At 41.7% G+C, this 26,103-nt stretch overlaps 1 protein-coding gene across 6 annotated transcripts in view; it reads right to left on the bottom strand.

Annotated features, from left to right (window-relative positions):
* Positions 1 to 25,088, bottom strand: part of LOC118799749 (transcription factor SOX-13-like) — a 47,541-nt gene extending 22,453 nt beyond the window's left edge. For 2 of the 6 annotated variants that reach the window (XM_036559770.1, XM_036559771.1), the window contains exons 1-5: positions 12,436 to 12,566; positions 7,957 to 8,179; positions 4,446 to 4,551; positions 3,724 to 3,810; positions 280 to 452 (exon numbers count right to left, since the gene is read on the bottom strand). In XM_036559770.1, coding sequence (XP_036415663.1) covers positions 280 to 452; positions 3,724 to 3,810; positions 4,446 to 4,551; positions 7,957 to 8,179; positions 12,436 to 12,542 — 696 coding nt within the window. In that variant the 5' untranslated portion in view covers positions 12,543 to 12,566. Of the gene's footprint in view, positions 1 to 279; positions 453 to 3,723; positions 3,811 to 4,445; positions 4,552 to 7,956; positions 8,180 to 10,656; positions 10,802 to 11,609; positions 12,181 to 12,435; positions 12,567 to 21,409; positions 21,627 to 24,844 lie in introns of those variants that run through there. The other 4 variants (XM_036559774.1, XM_036559773.1, XM_036559775.1 and 1 more) reach the window with 4 other exon arrangements.
* Between the last annotated feature and the right edge of the window lie 1,015 nt (positions 25,089 to 26,103).

Here is a 26,103-nt window from a genome sequence, read left to right as displayed (position 1 = left end):
GTTCAAGACACACTCAGTCATTGCAATGAACTACAGGAAGCATAGGGGGCGATATGCCTTCCATTGTTTCACCATGGGGGAAATCACTTCTTGCGCAGATGGAAGTTTAAATGATGCTGTGAATGCGGCAGAGACGAAACCACAGGAGGCATAATGGTTTGATTAGTCACCAAATAATACTCCATGGTTTACTCAGTTAGCTGCAGCTCTGCTTGCCTACTTTCTCTTCATTCATGTTCCACGGTCCTCCCTTCACCCACTGTCTGAAAGCCTCCTCACCTGTTCCTGCTGTTGCCGTGCCAGCTCCATCTGCTGCTGCTGTTTCTCCAGCAGCAGGGCGGCCATGTTCCTCTGCTCCGAATGCGCTCCCAGCAACTGCTCCCTCAGCCCGGACAACTGGTTAATCATCAGCAACAGCTGCAGCTCCTTCTCAGCCAGGCTTTCTGGAGTGCCTGCACACATACATATACACACACACACACACAGGTGGTCAGTCCAAAGGGCTGAATTCAGGATGAGATGAAGAATGCTCAACAAAGTGATGAATGAGTACGCCGTCCGCGAGAAGCTCCAAACACCTTCCATAAACACAAGGACTACTGATGATGAAATGGACCAAGGCATCAAATGTTTTTACCAGTTTTCTTCCAGTTCAGTAGATTTTAAATCCCAAGATAATAAGGACACTGGGTTCTGATTTATTTTGAAGAAAACAACATCATGCATTAGCGACAGTATTTGTATTCGTGGTAGTACCATTTAGGTAATAAATCCATTTCTCCCCCTTGTTGTGATGTCAGCACTCATCGGCACTCAAACCTTTCAAGTGTTTTCTGAGCCAAAATATGTGCCTTTAACAGCAGTTCGGAAAAAGAAAATGAAATCAGTATTTAGGGAAAGCCTTTCTCTTCATACAAACAGATACACACAAATTGCAAATGTTATCTGTGAGAGAAGTTTTAGGGGTTTGTTTATGAAAAAAAGATTCTGGTGACTACTGACTTCTTGGCCCAATCCCATTTCACCCCTCGCCCCTACTACTGAGCCCTTAGCCCTTAGCCCTCTGTTTTGCGTGTTCACGTCTAGGGGTAGGGTGTCCCAATTCTTGTTGAGATAGAGGGGTCAGGTGAAGTGTTGGGGCTACATGACCCTCCAAACGGAGGTTTTTCAGAGACTCCAAACAGAGAGTTATGAGAAAAAAAGAAAAAGAGACCAAAGAAACCCACAAATGTGAGAATTTTCTCCGTTAAAGAATTATAATAACCATATTATTATCTAAGTTTAATGTTGTTTCAGTGCATTATGGTCTTTTTCTTCATAACAAGCACAAAAAAATCGCTAATAGCATGCTAATGTCTCGGTAACTAGCTGGCTAACTTTCCCGTTCCACCTTAAATAGTCCGGCAGTTCTGACGCCTGAAGCGCCAAAATGTAACTGCTGCTCCATTTAAGGTGGAATGGGGAAATTCAAAAAAGAAGCTGGAGAATATCTGACTTCAGGGGTGGGTGATAATAAATAATTGCCCCCCTCTTTGAAGATCATATGATGCCCTAAATGTAACTAAAGCCCAGCAGTGAGGAGCTGAACTTTACCCTCCTCTGCTGTCACTGTAGACTGGCAGGGTCGCCTGCAGAGCAGCGCTAGTAGCTGTTAATGAAGTAATGCTCTTTTTATTTGAGGGTCCCATTTCTTAGAGCAAGATTTCAACCACTACCCCTTGTAACTCAGTTCTAAGAGGTTAGGGTGACACTCAAAAAGGTAGGTAGGGGTAAAAATAAGAAATGGGACTGGGCCCTTGTGTTTGCTTGCAACATTAGCCTTGTAGCTCCAGCTCAAAGCAAAATCTGGACACCAAACACGCCTTGTCTGACTGACATCTAGTATACGCAGGGCAATTGTGTATATTCGATTTTTTTCAAAAAACCATTGCTTTAATAGAAAAGTAATGCTGTGATTATATGTTGACGTTGAGAAAAAAAGTATGTGCCATACGTGACCAATGCTGGCATACAGCCATATAAACACTGCCATGGTGATACAGCCGAAAGCAAAAGATTAGTCAAATGTTTTGTTGACTTTCAAAGTGAAAATAAGTGCACATCCTCTTCAATTACTGTTTATTTTTTAATTTAACAAACAAGGTAAAAGAATAGTACCTAAAATGTGCCACAGCTTTTGCATAGGTATGTTAAATTAAAAAAAATGTTTATATTGTATTTTTTATGTTGTTTTTTCCTAATACATTAAACTCATCAAATAAACAGAAACAGTATTGTAAAATAGCCAAAAATGCCATATTGAAGTGTGTTTTCTGTAGAGATGTGTTAACTTCACTTAGAAAATCAACAAAACGTGTAGACTGACCAGGCGGTGTTCAGACTTTTGCACACAACTCTAGCATTACCAGAACAGTTGCCGCATCCTGTCCAAGTGCTGGACTATTATGTTAGACACTAATTCACCCTAAAAGTGTTTTGAACACGTGCAAATGTTTCTAACGCTGCTTGTTGTACATAAACGGTTACACCTGGTCTTCGAGCATAAAGCGACAGTGTTTTCAGAAAACAAGTAACAGATAACATCTGGTTTATTCCACAACTGCTAGCAATGGCAAAAGTTGGGTAAATAAAAATTTAGATGGAATTCTTCTCTGATTGCTGCAATAAAGTTGTCATTGCTCTGTTAAGTAACATGGAACATCCATTTCCCATCATCCGTCTACCATCAATAATGCAAATACTGCACAACTGAGGGCAAAATTCATATTTTAAAAGGAGGTCAGGTGTCTCCAACCTCTTGATTGGCAATCTAATTTATTATGATAGATAACACACCAATCAGACATAACATTATGACCACCTCCTTGTTTCTACGCTCATTGTCCATTTTATCAGCTCCACTTACTATATAGGTGCACTTTGTAGTTCTACAGTTACAGACTGTAGTCCATCTGTTTCTCTGCATACTTTGTTAGCCCCCTTTTACCCTGTTCTTCAGTGGTCAGGACCCCCATGGACCCTCACAGAGCAGGTACTATTTGGGTGGGGGATCATTCTCAGCACTGCAGTAACACTGACGTGGTGGTGGTGTGTTAGTGTGTGTTGCGCTGGTCTGAGTGGATCAGACTCAGCAGTGCTGCTGGAGTTTTTGAACACCTCAGTGTCACTGCTGGACTGAGAATAGTCCACCAACCAAAAATATCCAGCCAACAGCGTCCTGTGGGCAGCGTCCTGTGACCACTGATGAAGGACTAGAGGATGACCAGCACAAACTGTGCAGCAGCAGATGAGCTATCGTCTCTGACTTTACATCTACAAGGTGGACTGACAAGGCAGGAGTGTCTAATAGAGTGGACAGTGAGTGGACACAGTGTTTAAAAACTCCATGAGCACTGCTGTGTCTGATCCACTCAGACCAGCGCAACACACACTAACACACCACCACCACTTCAGTGTTACTGCAGTGCTGAGAATGATCCACCACCCAAATAGTATGTGCTCTGTGAGGGTCCATGGGGTCCTGACCACTGAAGAACAGGGTAAAAGGGGGCTAACAAAGTATCAGAGAAACAGATGGACTACAGTCTGTAACTGTAGAACTACAAAGTGCACCTATATAGTAAGTGGAGCTGATAAAATGGACAATGAGTGTAGAAACAAGGAGGTGGTCATAATGTTATGCCTGATCGGTGTGTATCATAGATTTGACTCTTTCATGCTCACCTTTCACATTGGCAGTGCCTTGGAATCCCTTCCCCAAAATCTTCTCTCTCCAGTCTGCATTCAGGAGTTTCTCAATGGTGGGCAGCACTGACCAAACAAACCAGATAATAACAGCAATTTAACTTCAAGCTAAATATTTGCTCTCCCATAAGAAAGGAAACTGTCTGCCTCCATTAGAGAGGAGGTGGAGATGGACCAAAAGACAGTTTGCTAACAAAAGGCCTACACCTTTCTAACGAACACGGCCTTCAACTTGATCCTTTATTATACCATTACAAAAATGAGTGAATACAACAATTCAACGGCTTCGTGAGCTAAAAAATAAAAAAAAAGAAAATCAAGGAGGCAAGTATTTTGTGTTTCTTGCTTCAAAGACGATGGGTTATTCACCATGACCCTCGAACATTTTGTACAGCCTTTAGTCAATAAAAAAGGCTTTGCAAAACTAAAACAAATGGAAATATGGACTTTTTCCATCAACCTTCAGACTGAACTCACTGCACACTGCCTCTCAACCTGCCACTGAGAAACCACTTGATTCCATGAGTGCCTGCGAGCTAAGAGACACAATAGGCCTCCATTGTAACTCCAAATGTCTCTTGAAAGTCTCATGCTTGTGCAGCAGATGGCCTTGGTTCGTTTTGTTGTAATAATGCAATCCTTAAGTTTCGAAATTAACAGCTCATAAAGACTTTCCTTTAATTCTCGAAGGCAGTACTCACCCTCGCTAACGTTCGGCTGGGCTTCAGGCCTGTCCTGGGCCCTGTTTGCTCCATCTTGGCTGGAAGGACTGCGTGTGTGTGGCCGCTCTTTACTGGGAGAACTTGCCTGTGCGTAAACCATAAAGAGACTGTAAAATCTGAAGTCTTTATTTTACACAATGGCATAGAAGAACTGCTCACGTCATACACTGAGGCTAACTGTTTTTGACGTGTTTACCCCGTCTGTTCGCTTGAACGAGGAAAACCGCAACAAATGATGGATATTCCTGCAAGACAATGCAAGATGCCACATAATTTATCAAATGAAATTTTGGCACGGTTAAAAAATCCATTGAGATCTATGTCGACGACAAATCCAACCACTACGAATGATCTGTGGACAGCAGTGAAGAATGCGTGGGAAGCAGTTCCTTTAAAACATACGGCAAAGCAGTGTGAGGTTCTCTTAAAGACTAGAGTGCCGATAAACACTATAAACTGTGCATGTGTTTCATTTTCGGTGTCAGTCATCATAACAAAAACAACTTTTTTGAAAGTGTAGCATTCATCAGCATTTTTGAAATCATTTAAAGTGGATTTTGGACTGGATGTTTGTTCCCCACACATTTCCCAATGCAGCCCCCATAAAATCTCAATGGGGTTTAAATCACGCTTGAATTTCATATAATGAACTGTGAGGCATCTTGCTTCATCATGTCCGTCATTTGTTGTGGATTTCCTCCTTTACATGAACAGACTGGATAAACACATCAAACCCAGCTGCTAATTAAGCAATAGAACACATGAAATAACATCACGGCTGCGATTTGGTCGTGATAACACACCCCTCGAGTGTTCTATCGCTTTTATACAACAGGTAAATAAATAAAGTAATAAATTAATAAACTGGGCCGTGAACGCGGCGTTTAATATGTTTTAATGTTTGCAGTTCCTTCACCAAATTATAGTTCCTTAACAAGCAGCTTGTTGCTACGTCAGAGTAACGAGCTCCGCCCACTCGCTGCACAGCCGGCAGTTCGTTCTCCAGCTCCTTACACTAAATTCCCAAACTGTCGTCACCACTGAGCAGCTTTTCAGTCAGGACCTCTGACAGAAGAACAGCTAAACAACCTGGAATCAGCCAGAAATGAACCCAATACCATTTGCCAAACGTGTAGTCTGATCTTCAGAGTCTGACCAAATCAGACTGAGCCATAAAACTGCTACAATATCAAGTTTAGCTCAGTTTTGTCATTTTTGCCAGATCAGTATTAATGTTGTTTTGTTCCAGTCAGTCTGTAAAGCATCTTACAGCCCATTTAGTTTGGCGAATGGTGTTGGGTTCATTTCTGGCTGATTCCAGGTTGTTTAGCTGTTCTTCTGTCTCAGCTGCCGACTGAAAAGCTGCTCAGTGGTGATGACAGTTTGGGAATTTAGTGTCGTCTCATCTTCAGAGTCTGACCAAATCGGCTGTCGGTCAAATGTGATCTTAAAAGTGTCCATTTTCTGTTTGTGGCAAAGTAAGAAGTAAAAACGTTTAAATGGCTCCTACAGCTGTCAAAGTTGCTGCTTAGCAACAGCGTCTCAGCGGAGTGATACAGTGTTTGTGAAAACGTGATGTTATGGTGAAATAACAGCACAGTTAGAGTGCTTCTCAACCAATCAGCTTGCATGGCCGGAACTAACTGTTGTATGAACATCAGTAAATGGTACACATGCATGACAGTTTATATCATATGGTCAAACTCATGTGGTCACTTTAGTACAGTGCAAATCTGTCACAATGCACTTCGAGATACAACATGGGTGCGTTGCAAAAAAAATGACCCAAATGCTGGGTTGAGCCTGTTGGGTCTTGTGTTTTTGCTGAGTGGTTTTTGGGAGCCCAGCTGCTGGGTTAGTAGCTTTGTTACTGATAACCCAGCTAAAGGGTGCGAGACTGACACCTAGCTAACATTAATTTCTACTGTTTTACTAAAGGGTCACTAGTAGCTGCAGCCTATCATATCGTGGAAATGTAACAACAAATTCTGCTAACAGACACCAGCACCTCTGTTTTATGTCGACTGTGAGACTAAACGCTAAAATGGAGCTCTTGGCACAGCTCCTTTATCCTATAGTTCGAAACAGAACTTCTGCAATCTAAAACTTTTTGGTGATGGGCTAGAAGGATAATGGAACTAATATCCGAATGTACCTTCTGTCCATTAGGTGAAATTAAGTTAAATGAGCCCACCTTTCTAGCCTACTGGTAGCCTATGTGGTATTTAAAAGACATTTGTTTTTGTTTGACAAACAATTCCTCAATTGAAATTTAGGCATGATTTAAAATTCATTGAAATCTATGCTGTGTGGAGAAGAAAAATCCAAACACTATGGATGAATCTGGGGAAATTAGGCAGACACTTAATACAAATCAGCTAAATCAGCCACCAGTAGGTTTGGTTTAGTTAACCAAACAGACTTTTTATCACATTTCTTCTTTCAGTGTGTGGCACAATGTATGCAAAATGTTTGTTATAGGTTGTGTGTCTGAAGTTTTTTTCCCGAACTTCTGTCATTTTCTCTTTACAGGCTGAAATAAACATGCAGGAATATCCACTTCTGAGCAAGATTACATATTAATAAAAAAAAATATCTAGATTTTAATCAAACAGTTTTGCATTATTGAACAATACCTTGATGATTTTATTAATAAAAAGAAAATAACATATAATGTAAATAAATAAAAATAAAAAACAAACAAAATTTTAGACAGTAACTCAGCAATAGGGTTAAAAATATCCTTGTGCTGGTTCGAAGTGAACATGTTACGACCCAGATTCTTGGGTCATTCATAAACCCCAGCAGTGCTGGGTCAGTTTAACCCAGGGCTGTGTTCTGTTACGTATATGACCCTGTGCTGGGTTTTGGATTTGACCCAAACTGGGTTGTTTTAGCATTTTTTTAGTGCACCCTTCTGTTTGTTTAATTTCCAGTCAAAATAGCCATTAAGTAAGAGTCATTCGTTTGTCAGTGTGAGACAAAAATGCAAGAAACATATATTTAACAGAAAATTACACAAAAGCCTCCGACACTAAGTATGATATTAAAGCAGTACTGAATTTTAACAGCGTTTTCATTTTCATTGTTTTATTTTGTGTAAAGGTCACCTATATCACTGTCCTAGGTATCTGGAAAATTCAATTTTTTGACACCAAAATCTCCAAAACAGTAACTTCACCAGAGAAAGCAATGACCCTGTTGACTTTTAATTTAAGTTAATGTAAAGAGATTTTATTCCAAGTGATTTTGAAGCATTTCTATTGGCCAATTCATCATAAAATTAACATACATGCAACATAAACATCAACAAAAACGGAGATACGTGGTACTCTTTGGACAGCGACGATATGTAGCTACACTTAAGCTGTGTAACAAGCTTAAGTGTCCTTTAAGGGTATTCATAACAAAAAACTTAAGATGTTTATTGCAACCAGGGAAAGAAGAATAAACATCTTGAAACTCGTGTTTATAAACACATCAGTCTTACCAAAGGGGACTGAGAGCTGAGGGGCGTCATCTTCTCACCATCCCCTTGTTCAGCCAGCTGCCGGGCTGACCAGTCACACGACGGCGAAGACTGCCGGGACTCACGCTCTCTGACTCCGCCTCCGTCTCCTGACTCCTCCTCCTCCAGCTTGACACCGACGCCTACCATGGTCACATTACCGTTTGCATGGGGATGCAGCGCAGGAGGGCTGGGCTCACACATTCTGTCAAAATCAACAACGATGACCAATTTAGAACATTGAACAAGCGAATATATCGTTTTTCATGTTAGTGCATGGAACAAGGGTGTTTTTCCACTGAACAACATAACAGAACCTTTGGTTCCAGATTACCGGAACCGTGTTTTTTCTATGGGCCACTGTTCCAGTACCTAAGGTCCGGTTTTATGGCTTTTGGTATGTGTTTAAGATTCATCCCAACAGGAACGAATGGTACTCAAAGCCTTTCTCCACTCTCTTCGGTAACACTTGCAGTTGACCTAGGAAAAACTGGACCTAGGAAAAAATGACCACCGAATGTTCAGTGTAAAACACCCTATAAGTAAGAGGAAGGGAAGTAACTACTACAAAACTACGTAATACGAATGTCACAATTCAGTGTGACGTTGTCACGCCGCTACGCAAACATAAAGTTGTGCAAGAGTTGTTTATTTTTTTGATTTCAATACTGAAACGTGAACCCGGCATCCTGAACTGAGCCCACGCTATGTAAAACTATCATTTATCATTGTTAAGATTTTAAGGAATTACAGCAGGTAGACAGCGATAGGGTTCCTGTTGTGATATCAGGATTAAAAATCTCTAATGGGGGCATTCCAGTGCTGTAACTGGTTGTCTGAGAGAAGCCAGACCAACAGCTGACTGCTTTGCATGAGTAACAGAAGGGCTTTGTGGGCTCCAGCATAGGCCCCTCCATTCAACCGCTTTTCAGCAAAGCCCAGAATAAGGTAGCACTTCTTCAGGAACTCCAGGAACTCTGGAGCATGAGAGTCTGGAAGGAGAGCTGTGTGTGTGTGTGTGTGTGTGTGTGCACAGTTCTCAAGGACTCAAGTCTATCAACACAGTGGCAGAAGACAGATGGAAGACTCAAGTTCCACCTAGAACTCGTCTCAAGTAGCCGGCCAAGCTCGGCTGCGATGAAGGACAGTGGAAGACACACAGAGAGAGAGAGAGGGAGAGACTGAGATAGAAAAAGTGAGAGATTGCTGAAGTGGCTAAACTCTGCAGTCCTGCTCCCTCCCCACTACTTCTAAAGAAACGAAAAGAAAAATGGGAGAACCAAGACAGAAGAAGTGAGCAAATGCAAAATACACACAGATATCCTACATACGAATACTTTATGTTGTGCGTATAAGGATATACACATAAAAAGAAGGCTGTTTTGTTGTCTAGAGGGAACAAAGGAAGCTCGAACAATGGGAAGGAGACGGACAAAAGCAATAGGCTGCGGGGAACGCAGCAGGGTAACAATGCCGCCAGAATGTGCCGATGGGCCACGGCAGGGGAAAGAAAAATGCGGAAGACTCGCAGCGCTGCCAAAAAGCACAATGACTCCAGTTCCTCCTGCACTTTTTTCATTAACTCTGCCAACACAAAAGCCACCTATGCTTTTGCGCCACGGTGAGTGGACGAGGCATGGGCCACAGGCTCCTGAGCAGCGGCCATTCACCAGAGCGGTACGGCTGGACTCACGACAGGGAGAACGTAAAGAGGCATTACATGAAAGACATTTAGAGTAACTGCAGCGTTGCTACTGAACTGCAAAGGGAGCTGAAGGGAAAAGTGCAGCCAGATAGGGACTTCGGCTCTTTCTGTACATTTCTAACCAGCATCCCGCAGAGGAAAGGCGAAGATAGAGTCACACCATCTAAGACCAGATAAGACGAATATAGATAACTAAGATAGCGAAGAGTGCAGGGGGTAACCAAAAGCAGCTTTCTCAATCCATCTATTCAAATTTTACACAAATCTAGGCTTCGGTTATTAATCTTAGGACTTAATATCTGGGAATTACTATGAATCAATCATTCATTATTACAAAATGTCACAAAAAGTATTTTAAAAATATCTTATCTCCAAAAAGGAAACATTTATAACATGTTTTTTTTATCTTCTAACTAATAATAACTTACAAGTTTGGTTTTAAATATGAAAAACTATTCACCAAATGGTACATTTAGATGTTTATATTATAGATATCTAATATTAAACAAGAAGTGACTCAGATTTTATACGCAATTATATATTTACATTCATTTTTATGACGTTATCTGCCTTGAGATTTGATCACCACTTTGGAAATGTGATGAATTTTTAATGTAGCACTGCTCTTCCTGTCATTTTAAGAACTTCTGCATTTCAGTTCATCAAACTGGACATGGCTAATATTTTTTTAATTGTATTTACAGCTTCTTAATGCTCTTCTAATTATTTGAAAGCAGTGATGTGGCACTGGATTCACATATTAGAAGCATTCTATACTCCTGTCTGCAACCAAATTGGTTTGTTATTGTTGAAAACATTCAAGCCAAACTTTTAAAAGGCGATTCCAAACTTTTGAACGCTAGAAAGATATTATTTCATTCATTTTAAGTCATTTTACACATTCCTATCAGTCCGATCATCATGAAAAGCTCACACGATATGCATTTTCAAATAATGTAAAAAGGTTTTGATATGACCAGACAATATGCAGCAAGCACGCCAGCAGGTCCTCAGAGTTTATGGGGATGACATAAACAGGGTTGCGGAAGAAGACACAGACCACCCTCCCTCCTCCAGGCCGAAAGGACACTGCAGGATGGCACTTAGACACCTCTTCTGGGTCTTTAACAGAGAAGAACATACATGGGGGCACCACCATTAAGTTTCCATTGCTATGCAGTTAAAGCTATTCCTAGTTCTCTCCCAGCCGAGGGACGCAACGGTCCTCCGCCAGGTGCAGGGATCGTGGACTTATTGGCTCATTCCTAGTGCACTTGCAGCTAAAGAGGCATGCTGGGTATTTAGTCGGGGGCTTAAGCTGTTGAAAAGTCAGAACAATGAAGCTGCAATTGGAAGCGAGAGAGAGAGAGACAGAGAGAAAGAGAGAGAGTCTGATACGAATGAAGAATAATGCTCTTTTCAAGGTCCCACTCAACACAAGCTGCCTTAAGTGCAAAGTGGCACTAGCAACAGGTGGACGGTCCAGTTACACATAAGTCCACACAGATATGATTCACGATGGGTCGACATACAGTTGCGTAGTTGATGGAAGGCAAAACTGACCACCCACAGAGCTAACAAGTGGGCATTAGCTAACTTTCCAGATTTTTACATCCTGGATAATCTGGAATTCGTGCACCAAAACAAACAATCTCAACAGCCGCCTCAGCTCCCGATAATGGCCTGAGTTCTAATAAAGGTGCTAATAAAAACTTTCTTAGTAAGTCTTAATCTTGCCTTGGGCCAAACTGTGAGATGTCCAATCAAGCATAAGCCATAACACTGAATTAAAAATGAAATTTGCGTCGGAAGGCGTGACATAACTGTCTCTCGTAATGACAAGTTCCAAGAAACCGTGAAGGTGTGAAAAATCTAGCGGTGGAAATACCTATATATATAAAGGCCTATATATGAGGCAAGTTCGCCTTACCTGTTGTTAGGATGAGGTGCCATTTCTTTTCGTTAACGCGCTCTAGAAGAGTGAGGAAGCAGAGGAGCCGTGAGATAACATCAGATTCAGTGGCTCTGTGAGCTGCTCAGCTGAAGCGCCACTGAAATCGAAGCCTTCCCACGGCCAAGAGGCGCGAGAGAGCGCCTTAAGTTGCCAAACAAGTTGTAACGCGTTAACCTAACATTCTACCCCCAGCGCCGCCAATGCAAATGCTGCGTTTGGCGTTTTTTTCCCTCATTAATTTCCTCATTAGAACGTGTTTAGTTTCCCAACACAAGTCAAAAAGTCCAAACAATAACTCAAAAGGTACCAAGAACTCCAAGAAAATGCCTTGAGCTTAAGGAGAAGCTGATGTCCAAACCCAACGGTGACACAAACGGAGGAGTTGTAATAACACGAATAACACGAGACCTGTTTGAACTTGCGCTGTGAGCAAGACGGGACGTTTGCTTTTTTCTCTAATACAGGGCTACAAGAAACAATACCGACACTTTGCCTCCAGCAAAGAACACTTCTTAAGTAATAATTAGGTGTACTAAAAATTCAAAGACCTGTTTAAAAGAGCCAACAGCAGGGTAGAACCAAAAAAGTGCCTTGGTGAGGCTTATAGCAGATGACACAACAATTTTGGCTTGCACTTGCTTGGTTTACACACTTTTGAGCCCATAAGCATGCAAGGCCAAGCGTAAAGCCCAATCAGCTGTTGGAGCCCGGCAACAACTCCACCTGCTCACAAGTGCACTCCAACTGGGGAGTAATTCCAACCGTTGGCCTTGACCCGTGCAAAGTGTCTATATCCACCAACCTCAAGAATCTGTGGTCGGCTCTCACGGCCCATGGCTTGTCTCTTGGATGCAGCGCTATCTGCCAGTGCTGGAAGGTGGTAGAGCAAGTCATGCTGTGACCAGGCATGCAGCGAGCCCCCCCAACCGTGCTGTGCAACAGAGACACCCAGCGACCTCCTCGGAATGAAGACGTCCCTCAGCTTTCTTTCTATCTCTGCCTCTACCTCTGCTTCGAGCTCTCTGCAGGATGTGCCGTACTGTGGTCACAAAAGCGTGCCTTTAACCAAAGCAAACAGAGACATTTGCATGAAGTGTTTCTGCCGATGTGACAGATGTGAACATTATTTGCAGATAGTCATCAAGCACTACAGCACAAATGGTGCTTACTTACCAAAAAGGCGTAAACACTGAATGAATAAAACCGAAAGCGTTTTTCTTTCCGTTTTTGTGGGCTTTGATTGGATTTAAAAAAAGAGAATCTGTTCTCTATAATGCATTAAATCGACAGGAAGTGCGCATGGCCGTTTAAAGTTTCTAGTTAAGGATCTCAGCGAAGCAAATGATTTCGTGTACTGAGCTGAAGTTTCAGTACGGGCAACAAAACAAGCTGCACACAAAGCAAAAAAACAACAAATGCACGGTCTTGAAAAACCATCAGGCGACTTTCCAACGTCATTCGAAGCAAGTGTTTAAGCTGGTTGAGTGCGAGAGATGAATAATAAAAAGGTGTCATCCTGCTTACTTAAACAAACTAATTTGTCGTTAAACCCCTTTAACAAATAAAATGGAAATGATTTCGAGCAATTGCAGTAATTATTCACCCAGTGACCTTTAAATCAAACACCGATGCCAGTAAAAGCCACTGGTCGTTATGTCAGTTATGGTCGAGGTTGCCCACACGTTCATGAAGAAAATTCTCAGAATTATTTTTTTTTTTATTCGCCCTAACTTTTAGCATACGCGGCAAAAAAAAAAAATCGGCCCATCAAATCTAGTCTGTACATCTAATCTACACCATCTCCAACACGTGCGAGGACAAAAATACATCACATACTCGGAGGATAGGAGGAAATCAGCTCAGCATTATTTGACAGCGATGCACAATGGGGGACATTAGTGACTGCTTTAGGCCATAATGGTCCTTTTTCATGGATTTTCCATTTCCCTGCCAGGGACAGCCCCAAACGGTCCCCACCGCACAGGTATGGTTGTTGTGTTTTGAATGAAAGAAGGAAAAAACAAATGCAAATCAGCAAGGATCTGAGGGGGAGACAAAACCCAAAGACAGCGGCCTTGTGTGGAAAAATAAACAAATATTACCATTGCTACTACGAATTTAAGAGCAAGGACAGTTACGCCGGCTCTTACCCCAAATAAATAAATAAATCATACATATAAAATGTTTGTTATACAAAACATATATATTTTTTTATTTTTGTAATTTTTTTTTTTATCTGAAAACTCAACTTGCTTTCTGCATTGTTGGAAAAATGTTTTGGTTCCATTAACTTTCCCTCACAGATCAAGAACGTTCTTTCCTTCTGCTGTAAAAATGACCATTTTGAAGTGACGATGTCATAAAAATCTCCAAAACAGTCACTTCAGAGGTGGAAAAATAGCATTTTTAACTTTAATATATGGTCATATATAATAACACGCATGCACACACACACAACTCATGGCTGGCATAGGCGTTAACCCATCCAAGTACACTTCGTCAAACTTTTAGTCCCTTGTGCTCAACAGAATAACTAATTATTTATCGTGTGTATTTTTACCCCTTTACAAAAAAAAATAATAATTAAAAAAAACACCAACACAACAAATCAGCATCTACGCCACCGTCTCAATTCAGGCCTCCATATTTGTCATCTTCCCCAGACAAAGCCCTGATCAGATCTTTGGGCTCGTGTTCTTTTGAGAACCTCCTAAATAAGACGTCTAAACAGGACGATGACACAAACGTGGTCTGGACACACACAAAAAAGAAAGGTGGGGGGGGGGTGTAGAAGAAAGGATTGCGGCGCTGCTGGGTTTTTTTTTTTTCTCTCCTCCTTGTGCTTTTCAGAAACGCGAGGTTAAAAAGCAGACTCTTTCATCGTGGCTCTCCGGGCCTGAAACAGTCCAGTTATTGTGCCGCCGAGCGAAAGGCTAGTGTGGCATTTATCTGAGACACAAGAGGAGGGGGTGGGAGGGGGGGTGGGGTGGTCTAGTGAATGAGGGGAAGGCACAAACACACTCCGAATAAAGAAACATAACAAGAGAAGGGGAATAAAGGATGTTTGTGAAGGGCCCCTTTTCACGCAAAAAAAAAAATATATAAATAAAAGCCGCACAAAAACCAGCCCTCCGCCACCACCCCCTTCGGGCGAAGCGGAGGAAAAAAAGGAACAGATATTAAAAATGATGTGTTCTAAAGGGAGGCGCACTTTTATATCCAGTCCTGCATTAGATGCACTACTTTTGTACTGTGTGTGTGCGCTTTTGTGCATTTTGTGCACTGGTGCATGCGAGAACTGGGTTGTTGCGAAGAAAGACCATAACATCAACACCACTACCTTCGTAATACTCGACCCTTCGCCAGCGTGTCCTTGAACCGCAGGATAAACAGAGGGATCTTTAAGACGGAGAGGCCGTGCATCTGTGGCGTTGCCATGGAGACCAGGCCATCCTTTCTTGTGCGGCGAAGAACACAACAGGTAATTCTAAGCAACTGCTGGTCCCAGGATTGAACCCGCTGTAAAGTGCAGCGGGCAGGAAAAAGAAGAAGCTCATGGTGGCTTCCAACAACAACAACAACAACAACAACAACAAAAAATCCTCAAATAAGTTGCTGTGAAGAACACTTTTGTATGCTGACCGAGAAAAGAGTGCAAGTGGTAATAAAGAGCTTAACCACTGTCAAAGGACAGTTGCTTGGCCTTGATAAGGCTGAAGCTGCCACTGGGGCTCATCATTATGAAACATGCGCTTCTAAAGCTTTCATGCTTTAGAAATGAGATTTAAACAAAACTATTAGATCTAAAACGGTGTATTCATTTAATTTCCATTGCAAACAGCCTTAAGGCAAATTAACGGAGTTATAGATATAAATAAAAATGAAAAATGAAAATAAAAAACAAGAATTTCCAAGACTGGAGTTCGAAAAATGACTACAGGATACAGAGAAAAATGGGACTCCTAACAACCATGCAAGACCAGGTAAACAGTAGAACTGCCCCCATCAGATAAACAGCACTCAAAGCTTTCACCTCTGAGAGAGAGGAGAAAATCAAGCTGCTTCAGATCTGAAAACATCCACAGGTGTTTCTGTCCATCCTTCCACTGTGAGAAGACGACTCAGCTGTACGGGTCTGGAAGGACGTGTGGCTGTTAAGAAGCTGTTACTGGGAAAAGTAAACAAACCAAAAAGAAGAAATTTGTAAATCAAGCAAAGAAGCTGCTGATCTTTTCATAACAATGACCTCAAGATCACTAAATGCGATTGAGATCACCCGAATAGTGAGAGGCAGAAAATGCAGCCAACTTCTACACTGTTAGAAATAAAGGTTCTGTGCAGGAACACTTTATGTGCATCAAGGTATAAACAATGTAAACGTTCCCTCAAAGGTACAACAGTGGTTTTAAGGTCTGATTGTGAACCTTAAATAAGTTTTTCCAGGTGAAAAGTTCGTATTTGTACCTTTTCATAACTGAATGTTTTAAAACAGAACAGTAAAATAAAAGCCTGGAGACGAGACGGGGTGTGTGGAGTCAGTACAGCTCAGAACATATCATTTCAGTGGATTATGGTTCAGTTATGTTCCCTAACTAAAGGTACTGAGATGGAGCCTTGAGGGTCCCAACCCAGTGACAAGAGGGGGACTGCCCCAGTGACAGTTTAGGACCTTTATTTCTGAGAGTGTAAGACTGAACTGGAGAAACGGAGTGGAGAAATATTCCTACAGGTTTCTTTGAAAAACTGAAAGTAAGTCTTGAGAAAAGGACAGACGCTAAAAGGAAGGCAAGGTGTGGACACAGCAAATACTGAAAAATGTTATATTACGCTCAGTTGTTGAGGCTTCTGAGTAATTTTCTGTTAAATATATCTCTGTTGTTTGAAGAAAACCCAGTATCTCCATTTTTGTCATTTTTCAGTTTTTGACATAATTCGAAAATACCTGTTGCTCCTAACATTGTGTGTAAATCTCATGATGAATGGACCAAAAGAAACGGCCAAAAATGACCTGGAAAAAAGTCTGATTCCATAGACTTACATTAAAAGTAAAGCAGGTTTTTTCCTTCTCCTGTAAAGTTAGCGTTTTTGGAGATAAGAGGTTTTCTTCCGACGACAGCGACGTTTTCTGCTTTTTTCCTTAATTAAAGAAATGAAGGGACGTACTTTTTTCTATATTACAGCAAACAGTCCACAAAGCATGTTGTCACTGTTATAACAAAACCTTTCGTCTCAAAAAACTTTTCAGAAGAGGGAAAAACATTTTTTTTTTGGTCCATTCATCCTGAGATGTTCACATGATGTAAAGTAAATCTGTTTTTTTTTTTTTTTTCAAATGGTATAAATGAAGTTATGAGCTTTTGACATAACCCTGTCAATATTCTCGATGTAGTATACAGGATACTCCTCTGTACTACAGTATTATAGTCATGTATCAACCACAAGATCTTCAACATGACACTCGAGAGCTCTCAGTCATGCTTCATTTGCAAGCCACACGAACGCGAAATTAATTTTCAGGACTTTCTTCAACATTTCAGAACATTTTGCTGCTGGTTAGAACGGAGCAGAGCTCTCTGGAGATGTTTTTTTTTTTTGACGTGGCGCTGCCCAAAGGAAGAAAAGGTGAAGCCTTCACCTTCCAGGACATCCTGAGAGCAGCCCGCTCCCTCCCCACCCCTCCGCACCCCTCCGCGCCCTCCATTTCTCCAGCACGTGTGGGCCTCCTGCTACAAACAGGATACATGCTCTCTACAAGCCTGGGCAGGGAGGCCGAGAGAAGAGCCGGCGGAGAGAAAGCGAGGGACTATAGAGGAAGAATAAAGGCCACTAAAGAAGATTAGGAGGGACTGAAAGGAAAAAAAAGAGAGGTAGATTATGAGAGGAAAGACTGGAGAGTAGAAGGCGGATGATGCAAATGAACTGGTTCGACGACAAACTTCTTACAGTTGAGCGAACAGGTTTATTCTTGTTTTGGCAATTATACGGTGAATATTAAAACATATTGAAGGAATTAAGTGGGAAAACAAAAGAGAAGTGGCCAAACCAGCATATCTTAAAGTAAGTCAGGATGTTGAGAGATGTGCAGTGAAACTTTTAGCGCTCCCAGTTGACTCCGCCAGATGTTTAAGAATGGAATAAAAAAGAAAAAAACAACATTTGGGACAGTATTCAGTTGAGAATTGGCCAAAATAGAGAGAACAGAACTGGACAACCGTCTTAAAAGCTGCACAGTGCCAAAGGAGTGAACACCAAAGGGAAAAAAAAAGAGGCAGACTGGAAAAATATTTTTTTCTGAGAACAGGTACGAAGTTTGCACTTCTTCACCACATCAATGAGGGAAAGGAATCGGTGTGAGAACAACTTCGCTGATGCGCCTCAATCTCATTCTCATACTCACAAACACTCTCCCCCCCAAACTTCCTCAACTTTCACATTTCGCCCCCCACGATTTGAACTTCTAAGAAGGCAAAGATATCATCTAACTCGTAGACATCATTTCAGTGTGGCTCATAATTAACTTACCTAAGTACTGTGCAAGAAACACAACAGCCAGTCTGCAAGTGGGACGTAGGTAGGGGCTGAAAGGTTAACCGATTTTATATCGAAATCGCAATTTAAGACGGTGCAATTTTCAAATCGCAAGAGCTGCAGTTTTTTGTTTTTTTTTATTATAGCCTACAGTCTTAAGAAAGATAGTCCTTCAAGGTTCTTAAAACAGACGGTTCTTCAGTAAATCATTTTATATAGAACCATGAACACTCAAAGACCCACTTGCATGCTTAAGTGGTTCTCTGCATGGTGAAATCGTTCTTCAGATCGAAGGAAAATGTGTTGTATATGGTTCTATACAGCACCAAAAAGGGTTCTGCTATTGTTACAACGTCAAGCTTGTAACAATAGAAGAACATTTTGGTGCTGTATAGAACCCTTTTCACAAATGTGCTATAAAGAACCATATATATATATATATATATATATATATATATATATATATATGCACACAACACAATGTCCATAAATTTAGAGAAACATTCCATCATGCAAAGAACTTTTTAAGCATGACAGTGAGTCAGTGAGTGTTTATGGTTCTATATAGAACCATTATCTTTACTAAAGAACCCTTGAAGAACCATCTTTTGTAAGCGTGTACATTAGCAGAAATGTTGTTTTAGGTTCTAGGAGGGGAAATTGAGCCTAATAAGAGTTTGGGAAATGCCTGTAGATATAATTTAGTTAGACCAATCAAAGGCAACCAAACCTACACATGTTGTGACATCACAACCCCAACTTACTGGCAGTTTGGCACACTGTGTTCAGGGGTCGAGCCTCAAGCCAAAAAAGGTGGATATTCTGGTCTTCTTGGTCAAAATAAACCAGGCCTGAATCTTAATTTATAAAAAAAAAATATCGTAATTTAAATTGTTGGTGCAATATTAGTAGGAAAAATCGCAATTGGATATTTTCCCCAAATCGTTCAGGCCTAGACGTGCGCTTTCTTTCCATTCCGGACATGCATGCCATTACGTTCAAGCTCTGCCTCCAAACTTCTTTCTGCTTCAAGAAGTGAACAGACATTTGCAGCATCCCTGGTTCAGATATATACAACCGTATTTGAATCTCTGATTCTTTTAATAACTTTTATAAGTTGAAAAATAAACAAAAAAAAAGAACAAATCATTTGCAGAATTTGAGAAACAGGAGTTCCTATCAGCACTGACGCACGAACACTCACGAAGGAAGAATTTCAGCCCACACTTTTCCTCTAGTTTACAATGAATTTTCACCCTTTCACTTGACACACTCTAATGATTACATGCTTCAATCACAGTGTAGGATGACTCAGTCGAGGCTGTCTGAGAAGCGACCAAACCAGTTATTTCTTATTCACTTAGACTGTGATGTTGTGCCAGCACAGTGCAGTAATGGGCATGAAGCTGTCAGTCTAAGGATCCCGTTGATGTGATGCAATAAAAAAAATTGTAATTGAGCTAAAACGTTATGAAAAAAATAAATAAATAAATAAATAAAAACAGAAACACGTTTTCAGCCGTCCGTCCGTCCCCATTAGCGAAATCCAAATTGAACTCCCGCATTATCTAAGTGAAGCCTATTGCATCTAATGATCTATGGTTCATTTGAACCAAATCATGAGGCTCTAGCGGTTTGGTAAGTTATTAAACTACACGAATAGTCTCTGTGTCCTCGTACGCGATAGATAGACACATGCAAATCCGTGTGGTGATATTTCCATGGCGCATTCTTCATGAGTGAAAGCCCTTGCTGTACTAAAAGGACTGTTGTGAAGTTTTTTTTGTGAGAGGAATGAATGCACAAAAAACCGCCTTATATCAGCCAAATGAAGCCCAAACAAATCTGTCTGTGATATCTGCACCGACACCATTAACGATCTAAATCAGAATTATTCCGAGGTCCGTCTTCCTTGTGTTATCTCCGCCAACAGTGGTGTGCATTGTGCGGTATTTCGTGAAATGAAAAACAGTATATTTGTTTGTGTGTGTATGCTTTTAGAAATACGAGCCCGTCCAGAAGGTTCTCTCTTCATAAAGAGTCGTAGAGGTGTGTTTTTCTTTATGCAGCATACGATGAAAGGAGGAACTGAGGCCACTGTTCTGTGATTAATCACAGTAAAAAATAAAATAACTGAATACAAAAACAGCTGCATAGAATGTGAAATAAAAACCGATCCATTTGCATGACACCATTTAAGTTATTGAAAAGCTCTTTTGCATTACAGTATAATGGACAGTAGTATATTTAACAGGCCTGACATTTTTAATTTTTTTTAATGTTTTTTTTTCTAATTCTTATATTATAAAGAGAATTATGAAAACACTGCATTAATTTTAACTACTCGGTTGTCATTCAACCTCTATCACGCAGCCATGCAACACACCTAAACCAAAAACGTCCTTCAAAATCATGTTTACGCTTGCATGCTGATTTTCACAAAACCCTGCCATCGCCTCAGCGTAAATAAATAAAGCAGGAAGCACGGGGCATGAGAAAAAAATGAAATGCTCATTAAATTGACCGGTCTTGCCTTCTTTATTTGGACTAAAACTTGTTTGGCGGTTGCGAGTGGAAGCCGTAATTCAAAGGGATCAGTTTCCTTTCATTCTTGTTCAGGCAGATTTACGGCTTTTAGTAAATACTATGCAACATGAACGTACCCGCTGCACGCTGACCTGCACTGCGTATAGAAAATTAAGTGTACTTTTTGTTGTTTAAGTTTTTTTTTAAAATGGTTGAACTGCTTATTTTAATCATGCAAGAGTGAAATAAATTAACTGTGAGAAAACTAACAACAAAGTGACAAAGTTCACAAGTTATGCTGCTGTTTCTTTGCTGCATTTCTCTAAAAAATTAGCAATTTTTCTAAAAAATGTACAAGAAATTTGTTTATTTAAAAAAAAAAAATTTTGCATTACCAACGCTGGTGGTTGGAAACCTGTAACTCTGTTGACAGGTTGCTTAATAAAACAGCACTGTTGCTGCAGAAAGTTGAAAAAAAAATATAAAAACCCACACAGCTGCTTATATTGAGCTAAATTACCATCAAGGAACATTTACAAAACTGCCTGTTCTTGCAAAGCAACAATATCTATTGTCTTCCCCAAAATAAAACCCTTCAGAGTTACGACCCTTGAAGGGCTTTAAACAAAAAACAAAGTAAAATTCCCAAAACAACCTGACAAGTGTTATAATGCGAATATTTCACAAAGTCTGTCAGTAAATTGAAAGACTCTTAAGCTTACCTAATGCAGATACCTTTCTGCTGACAGCGAGACAATAGTGATGGGTTAGTTTGGCAGCTGCCTATTTGTTCACCTTTTCTGCAGCTACTCAATGAGCTCTATTCTTATGGCAGGCTGTCTGATTTCCGCTGCGGGTCTGCCTTCGTGTCACTCCGTTGCGGAGAGATATAGTAGGTGGCAGCGGAGAGTGTTTGGGAACATGTGGGCTGCAAAAAAAAAGTTTGACAGCACTTTCCAAATACAAACGTGGAAAACAAACCCAAACCCCAAATTCTGACATATTAACATTTCATTTAAATTAGTGCTACTGCAGACGAGTAAGAGTTGGGGGTGGGCTTTCTTTTGCTGCTTTTTTTTTTAATTGAAAATTGAAGAAGTTACGGCGTTACGACACATAAAACGGCATACTTTGTACATTTTTGAGAGCACAAAAAAAAAGGAACAGGTTCTTAAAATCTCACTTGACACAATGACATACTGTATGTTTACCAAGGCCTGACTACACTGAGGCCTTAAGTTTGGACTTGAACAGTTCGACAAAGGGAACTCAGACAAGGGCATCACTCAGAGGATCTGACGGACAGCTGCAATGATGGAATGCATCGGACATTGTGTTGTTCTAACAGCTTGGCTCGTTTGATTTCATTGACGCTCTCGCAGGCCCAAGGAAACGCACTTCACAGACCATTGTTGCTTCGCTCTTGTCGAACCGCCAGTTCAATAGGACAACAAAAACAATGCGAGGCCGAACGGACGGGGTCAAAGTTTGAATACAAGACCGAACACATTTCTGTTTACTCTGCTGCCTTGTGTAACGTATGGGAACCTGTGTGTTCAGAAGGTTATTAGGCCCATTAAGATGAGTCACTGCTCCTCTGTTCACGTAAATACCATAGACTGAGTTTCCTGCCCCACTGAATCTGCCCTGACCTATGAATCTCCACTACCTTATAATTTATACTGACTTTGAATTTACTGTTCAAGCTGGTTCACCTTACAGACTGCTTAAATGTGCCCTGTCAGAGGTTTGCATTGGGAAATCACCAGATAGAAAGGTGTCAATGGTGCAAGCAGATTTTGTCGGAAGTCCACAGTCTCGGTTCGCTTTCTTATTTGCAGCACAAACAGATGTGAATAACGTACCAGCAGGCCCATTGAGGGAAGGAATGGACACAAAGTGAGCAAAACCAGCATGTGAAAGCTGCAAAGCCGTGATGACCCTTTCGGAACGCAGTACTGGTCCGTTGTTTTGTGCAAAGCAGCAATAACTACAGGAATGTTTAGAAATTAAACAGCATGCTGCACAGTGAGTTCAACATTATAGCGCTTCACAAAAGCATGCGCTGCCCCTGGCTTTCCATTGTGTTTCAGAGGTCAGTGTCTATTAGCCAGTCACAGGCCAGCGCGAGTGTATTCATCAGGTTGTGCAGAATAGGCTGTACAGTAATTGACATACAGAGAGAAGCTATGATCCTCTATTTCTTTTCCCTACCACACTATTAAGCCCTTTCTGCCCTCTCCTGAACAGTGTTACAGAGGAACAAAGGCACAGAGAAGAATGAAAGAAAGGCTGAATAAGTGAAAGAAAGAGAGGCAGAAAGAAAGAAAGAAAGAAAGAAAGAAAGAAAGAAAGGAGGTAAAAAAGAGGAGGAACATAAATGGAAAAAAAGGAAAGATGTAGAGATGGAGGGGGGAGAGAGAACGAAAGAATGGCAGAGGGAAAGGTCAGGGACTCCCCGCTGACAGGCAGCTTTGTGCGCAGTCAGCCACTGTGAAGCCAAACACTTGCAGCCACTTTGCCAACTTCCCCTTTAATGAGCCGTCAACATGCCCGGCCACAATGGCAGCGCGAGGCTCAGGTGCTGGAGGCTGGAGGCTACAGGCAAGCATCCATCCCCAACACTGCAATGCGAAAGGTGTCACTCATCAGACTGGACAATATCACCTCACACAGATGCACAGCCAGGGCTGATTTAACTCTTACAGAGAGCGACCGTTTGATGGCCCCAGACCTCAAGCCTCCAAAACACACACGTTAGTGCCGGTCAGCAAGACTGAAAAGTATAACATCATGGTATTTTCCTACTATATCACAGCTTAAAATGACATTTTACTGCGCATTCATGAAGTTAATGAGCCCATTTTGATACTCCATGCTAAAACAATGTCCTACAAACCTGAAACAGCTTGTTTTGATTGAACTACTTGTTCAGTTCTTATGTATTTTCATCTATTCCCTTTAAAATTACCTGAAGCGCCCATATACATACATATATTGCAGGTAAACAAGTTTGGTATCCATCAGTGCTATGCTAAAACTACCAATCAGTGCAGCTGTGTGACACCAATATCAGGATATAGATGTAGGCAGTATTACTCAGCACTACAAACAACATGTCAACATGACAACTCTAGTTTTTGAGTACATATTTAACCTAAGTAACCTCTGATCTAGTCACTCAGTGGTTCTCAAACAGGGTCATGATGCACATGTGCCCTCCACAGTTTGGCGTTTTCCTACTTTAGCACCCATTTTAACTTCATGAAGGCTTTAGGACCGCAGCAGAGCTGAATTAGGTGTATTGGGAGCCACAAAAAAGCAGCTTTAATAGACTTTTAACGTGTTGAAGTGAATGACGACGTTTAGTTCATCCATGGAATCTGACAGCCGGCTCAGCAGCTCTGCAGGAGTGCAGTTCCTCACACTTTAACAGACCCAACAGCGGAGCGCGGTCATCTAACAGGTCACTAAATAAGCCTGGACCTTCCCAAACAAATCACTGAGAACGTTCCCTATGTCCTCTATAAGCTCTCACACGCTTTTGATGCCACGACAGGCTCCTTTTTCTCCTCAGAAGTATCTCAGTTTCTCCCTCAGGACAGATTTATAGGAAATTTTAGGAATCGAATTTAAATTTCAAGGCTCCAGTTTTATCCATGTAACTGCTACAGAGGCTAACGGCATTAAAAAGTTCAGGACTGACCGATGTTTAAAGTGTTAGCTCGCTGCTAAAGATATTTAAATTGTCAGTCTGACAGCTCCTGGATCTGGCTCTCAGGATTAGCCCCCAGGCTAAGTCCGTACCTAACGCGGACCAACTCGCAAGAAGGAGTTCTGAGGGTGAAATATCACTAAAACACCCCCTCGGACTCCGACATCCACTCTAATACCGTTAACGTTATAACCGTGCCGACATTTTCACGTTATTAGCTCCTGAAACCCGGTGGCCCCTCGGTCTGAGGAGCTAAGGCTAACGTTAACGTTAACGTTATTTCGAAAAATGTCACGAGCGGTCTAAGTTTTCCCCGATTTTCAGTCAGAGTTGGTTCCAGTCAGAAGTTAGTCAGCGCCGTCACGTCGTAAAAGCGGACATTTCGGTCCGGTTCGAACTTAAGTTGTGTGACCGGAGTTTGAGTTTTGTTTTCTTGACTCACCACAGCAGTTTAAAAAAAAAAAACTGTGAAGCCCAAACTTCAGAATCCTCTCCTCGTTGTCAGGGAGACCGCAGCGGCTCTTCCCGCCAAAGCAGAAACGACGGTTTATTAGTAAGGGACATACATCCAAATCAGCGACGATAACACGGCGAAGACAAACGCGGAGTCCTCTCCGAGCGCTGTCCGGTCTCCCTAAACACATGGGAGTCACTTTCTGCCGTTTTGTTTCCCCACATTCTCCGTCTCCTGCCATTCACCTCCCTCTTAAAGGGAAAGCTCTTCGGAAAAGCTGCTGGAGAGGGGCCATGAATAGAGCTGGTTAGCCGGCGGCTAACTTTTAGCGCCGCTGCCTCAGTGCTGCGATTTTCTCTTGCTGTTGTTTATTGTTTATTTACTTTGATACGCAGTAAAACTAGACAAGTGCCCTTTAATCACTTTGCACCACTGGCACGTCTAAAGAAGGGAGGAAGGACTCGAAAACAGGAACAGTGCCTTGTTCACACCGGCAGAAGCTGAAGTGTGTTCATTAATAGGCATTGTGTGAGTTAATGGAGTTAATCAGGGACTTTTCACACGAGATGTTTGTGAAATTTCATTCCCTCACCAAAAAAAAAAACAAAAAAAAAACAGTGGTGTATCACGATTAAAGGGGGTACTGAGTGATACTGAGTGATTATTGAGTAAATCCTCACTTAAAAAATGCCCCCCATGCTGCCTCATTAGACTCTGAGCCTCTTTAGAGGCCCTGCACCACTTGCTGAGCCCTTTCGCCCCACTCGGGACACACAGGGGTGACATCTGCATATGAGGTGGGGGTGGAGGGGGTGAGGGGGAGTGAATTATCCAGGTGAAGGTGCCAGTTACCCTTCAAAGCAGTACAGCCCCGGGGTTGTGTTACGTCTCTTTCTCTCACTTTTTCCCTGCCGGTCTGTGCCGGGTTAGCCGCAGCCTCGCAGGGCCCGGAGTCTAAAGCCATTGTGCCATTTCTAATCCCCTCTGTTCCTGCCTTTGTGTGGCCGCCCAGCAGGAAGTGGGAGCTGGGCAGACAACAATTAACAAAAGAGCTGTGAGGAATACAATTAGCCATCAATAGGAAACCACAGGCCTTTGTGCCTGTTTCCATGGCAATGGTCGACAACCACTATTCCAGGATTACGGAAGCTTCCCCCCCCCCACACTTCTTCACTCTCTCTTTCTTTCTTTCTCTCTCTGTGTCTCTCTATCTCTCTCTCCCCCTCTCTTTCTTTTGCTTTTTTTCT

This window comes from Colossoma macropomum, unplaced genomic scaffold, assembly GCF_904425465.1.
Source record: "Colossoma macropomum unplaced genomic scaffold, Colossoma_macropomum, whole genome shotgun sequence".
Taxonomy (NCBI): domain Eukaryota; kingdom Metazoa; phylum Chordata; class Actinopteri; order Characiformes; family Serrasalmidae; genus Colossoma; species Colossoma macropomum.
This window is presented reverse-complemented; position numbering and strand designations above follow the sequence as displayed.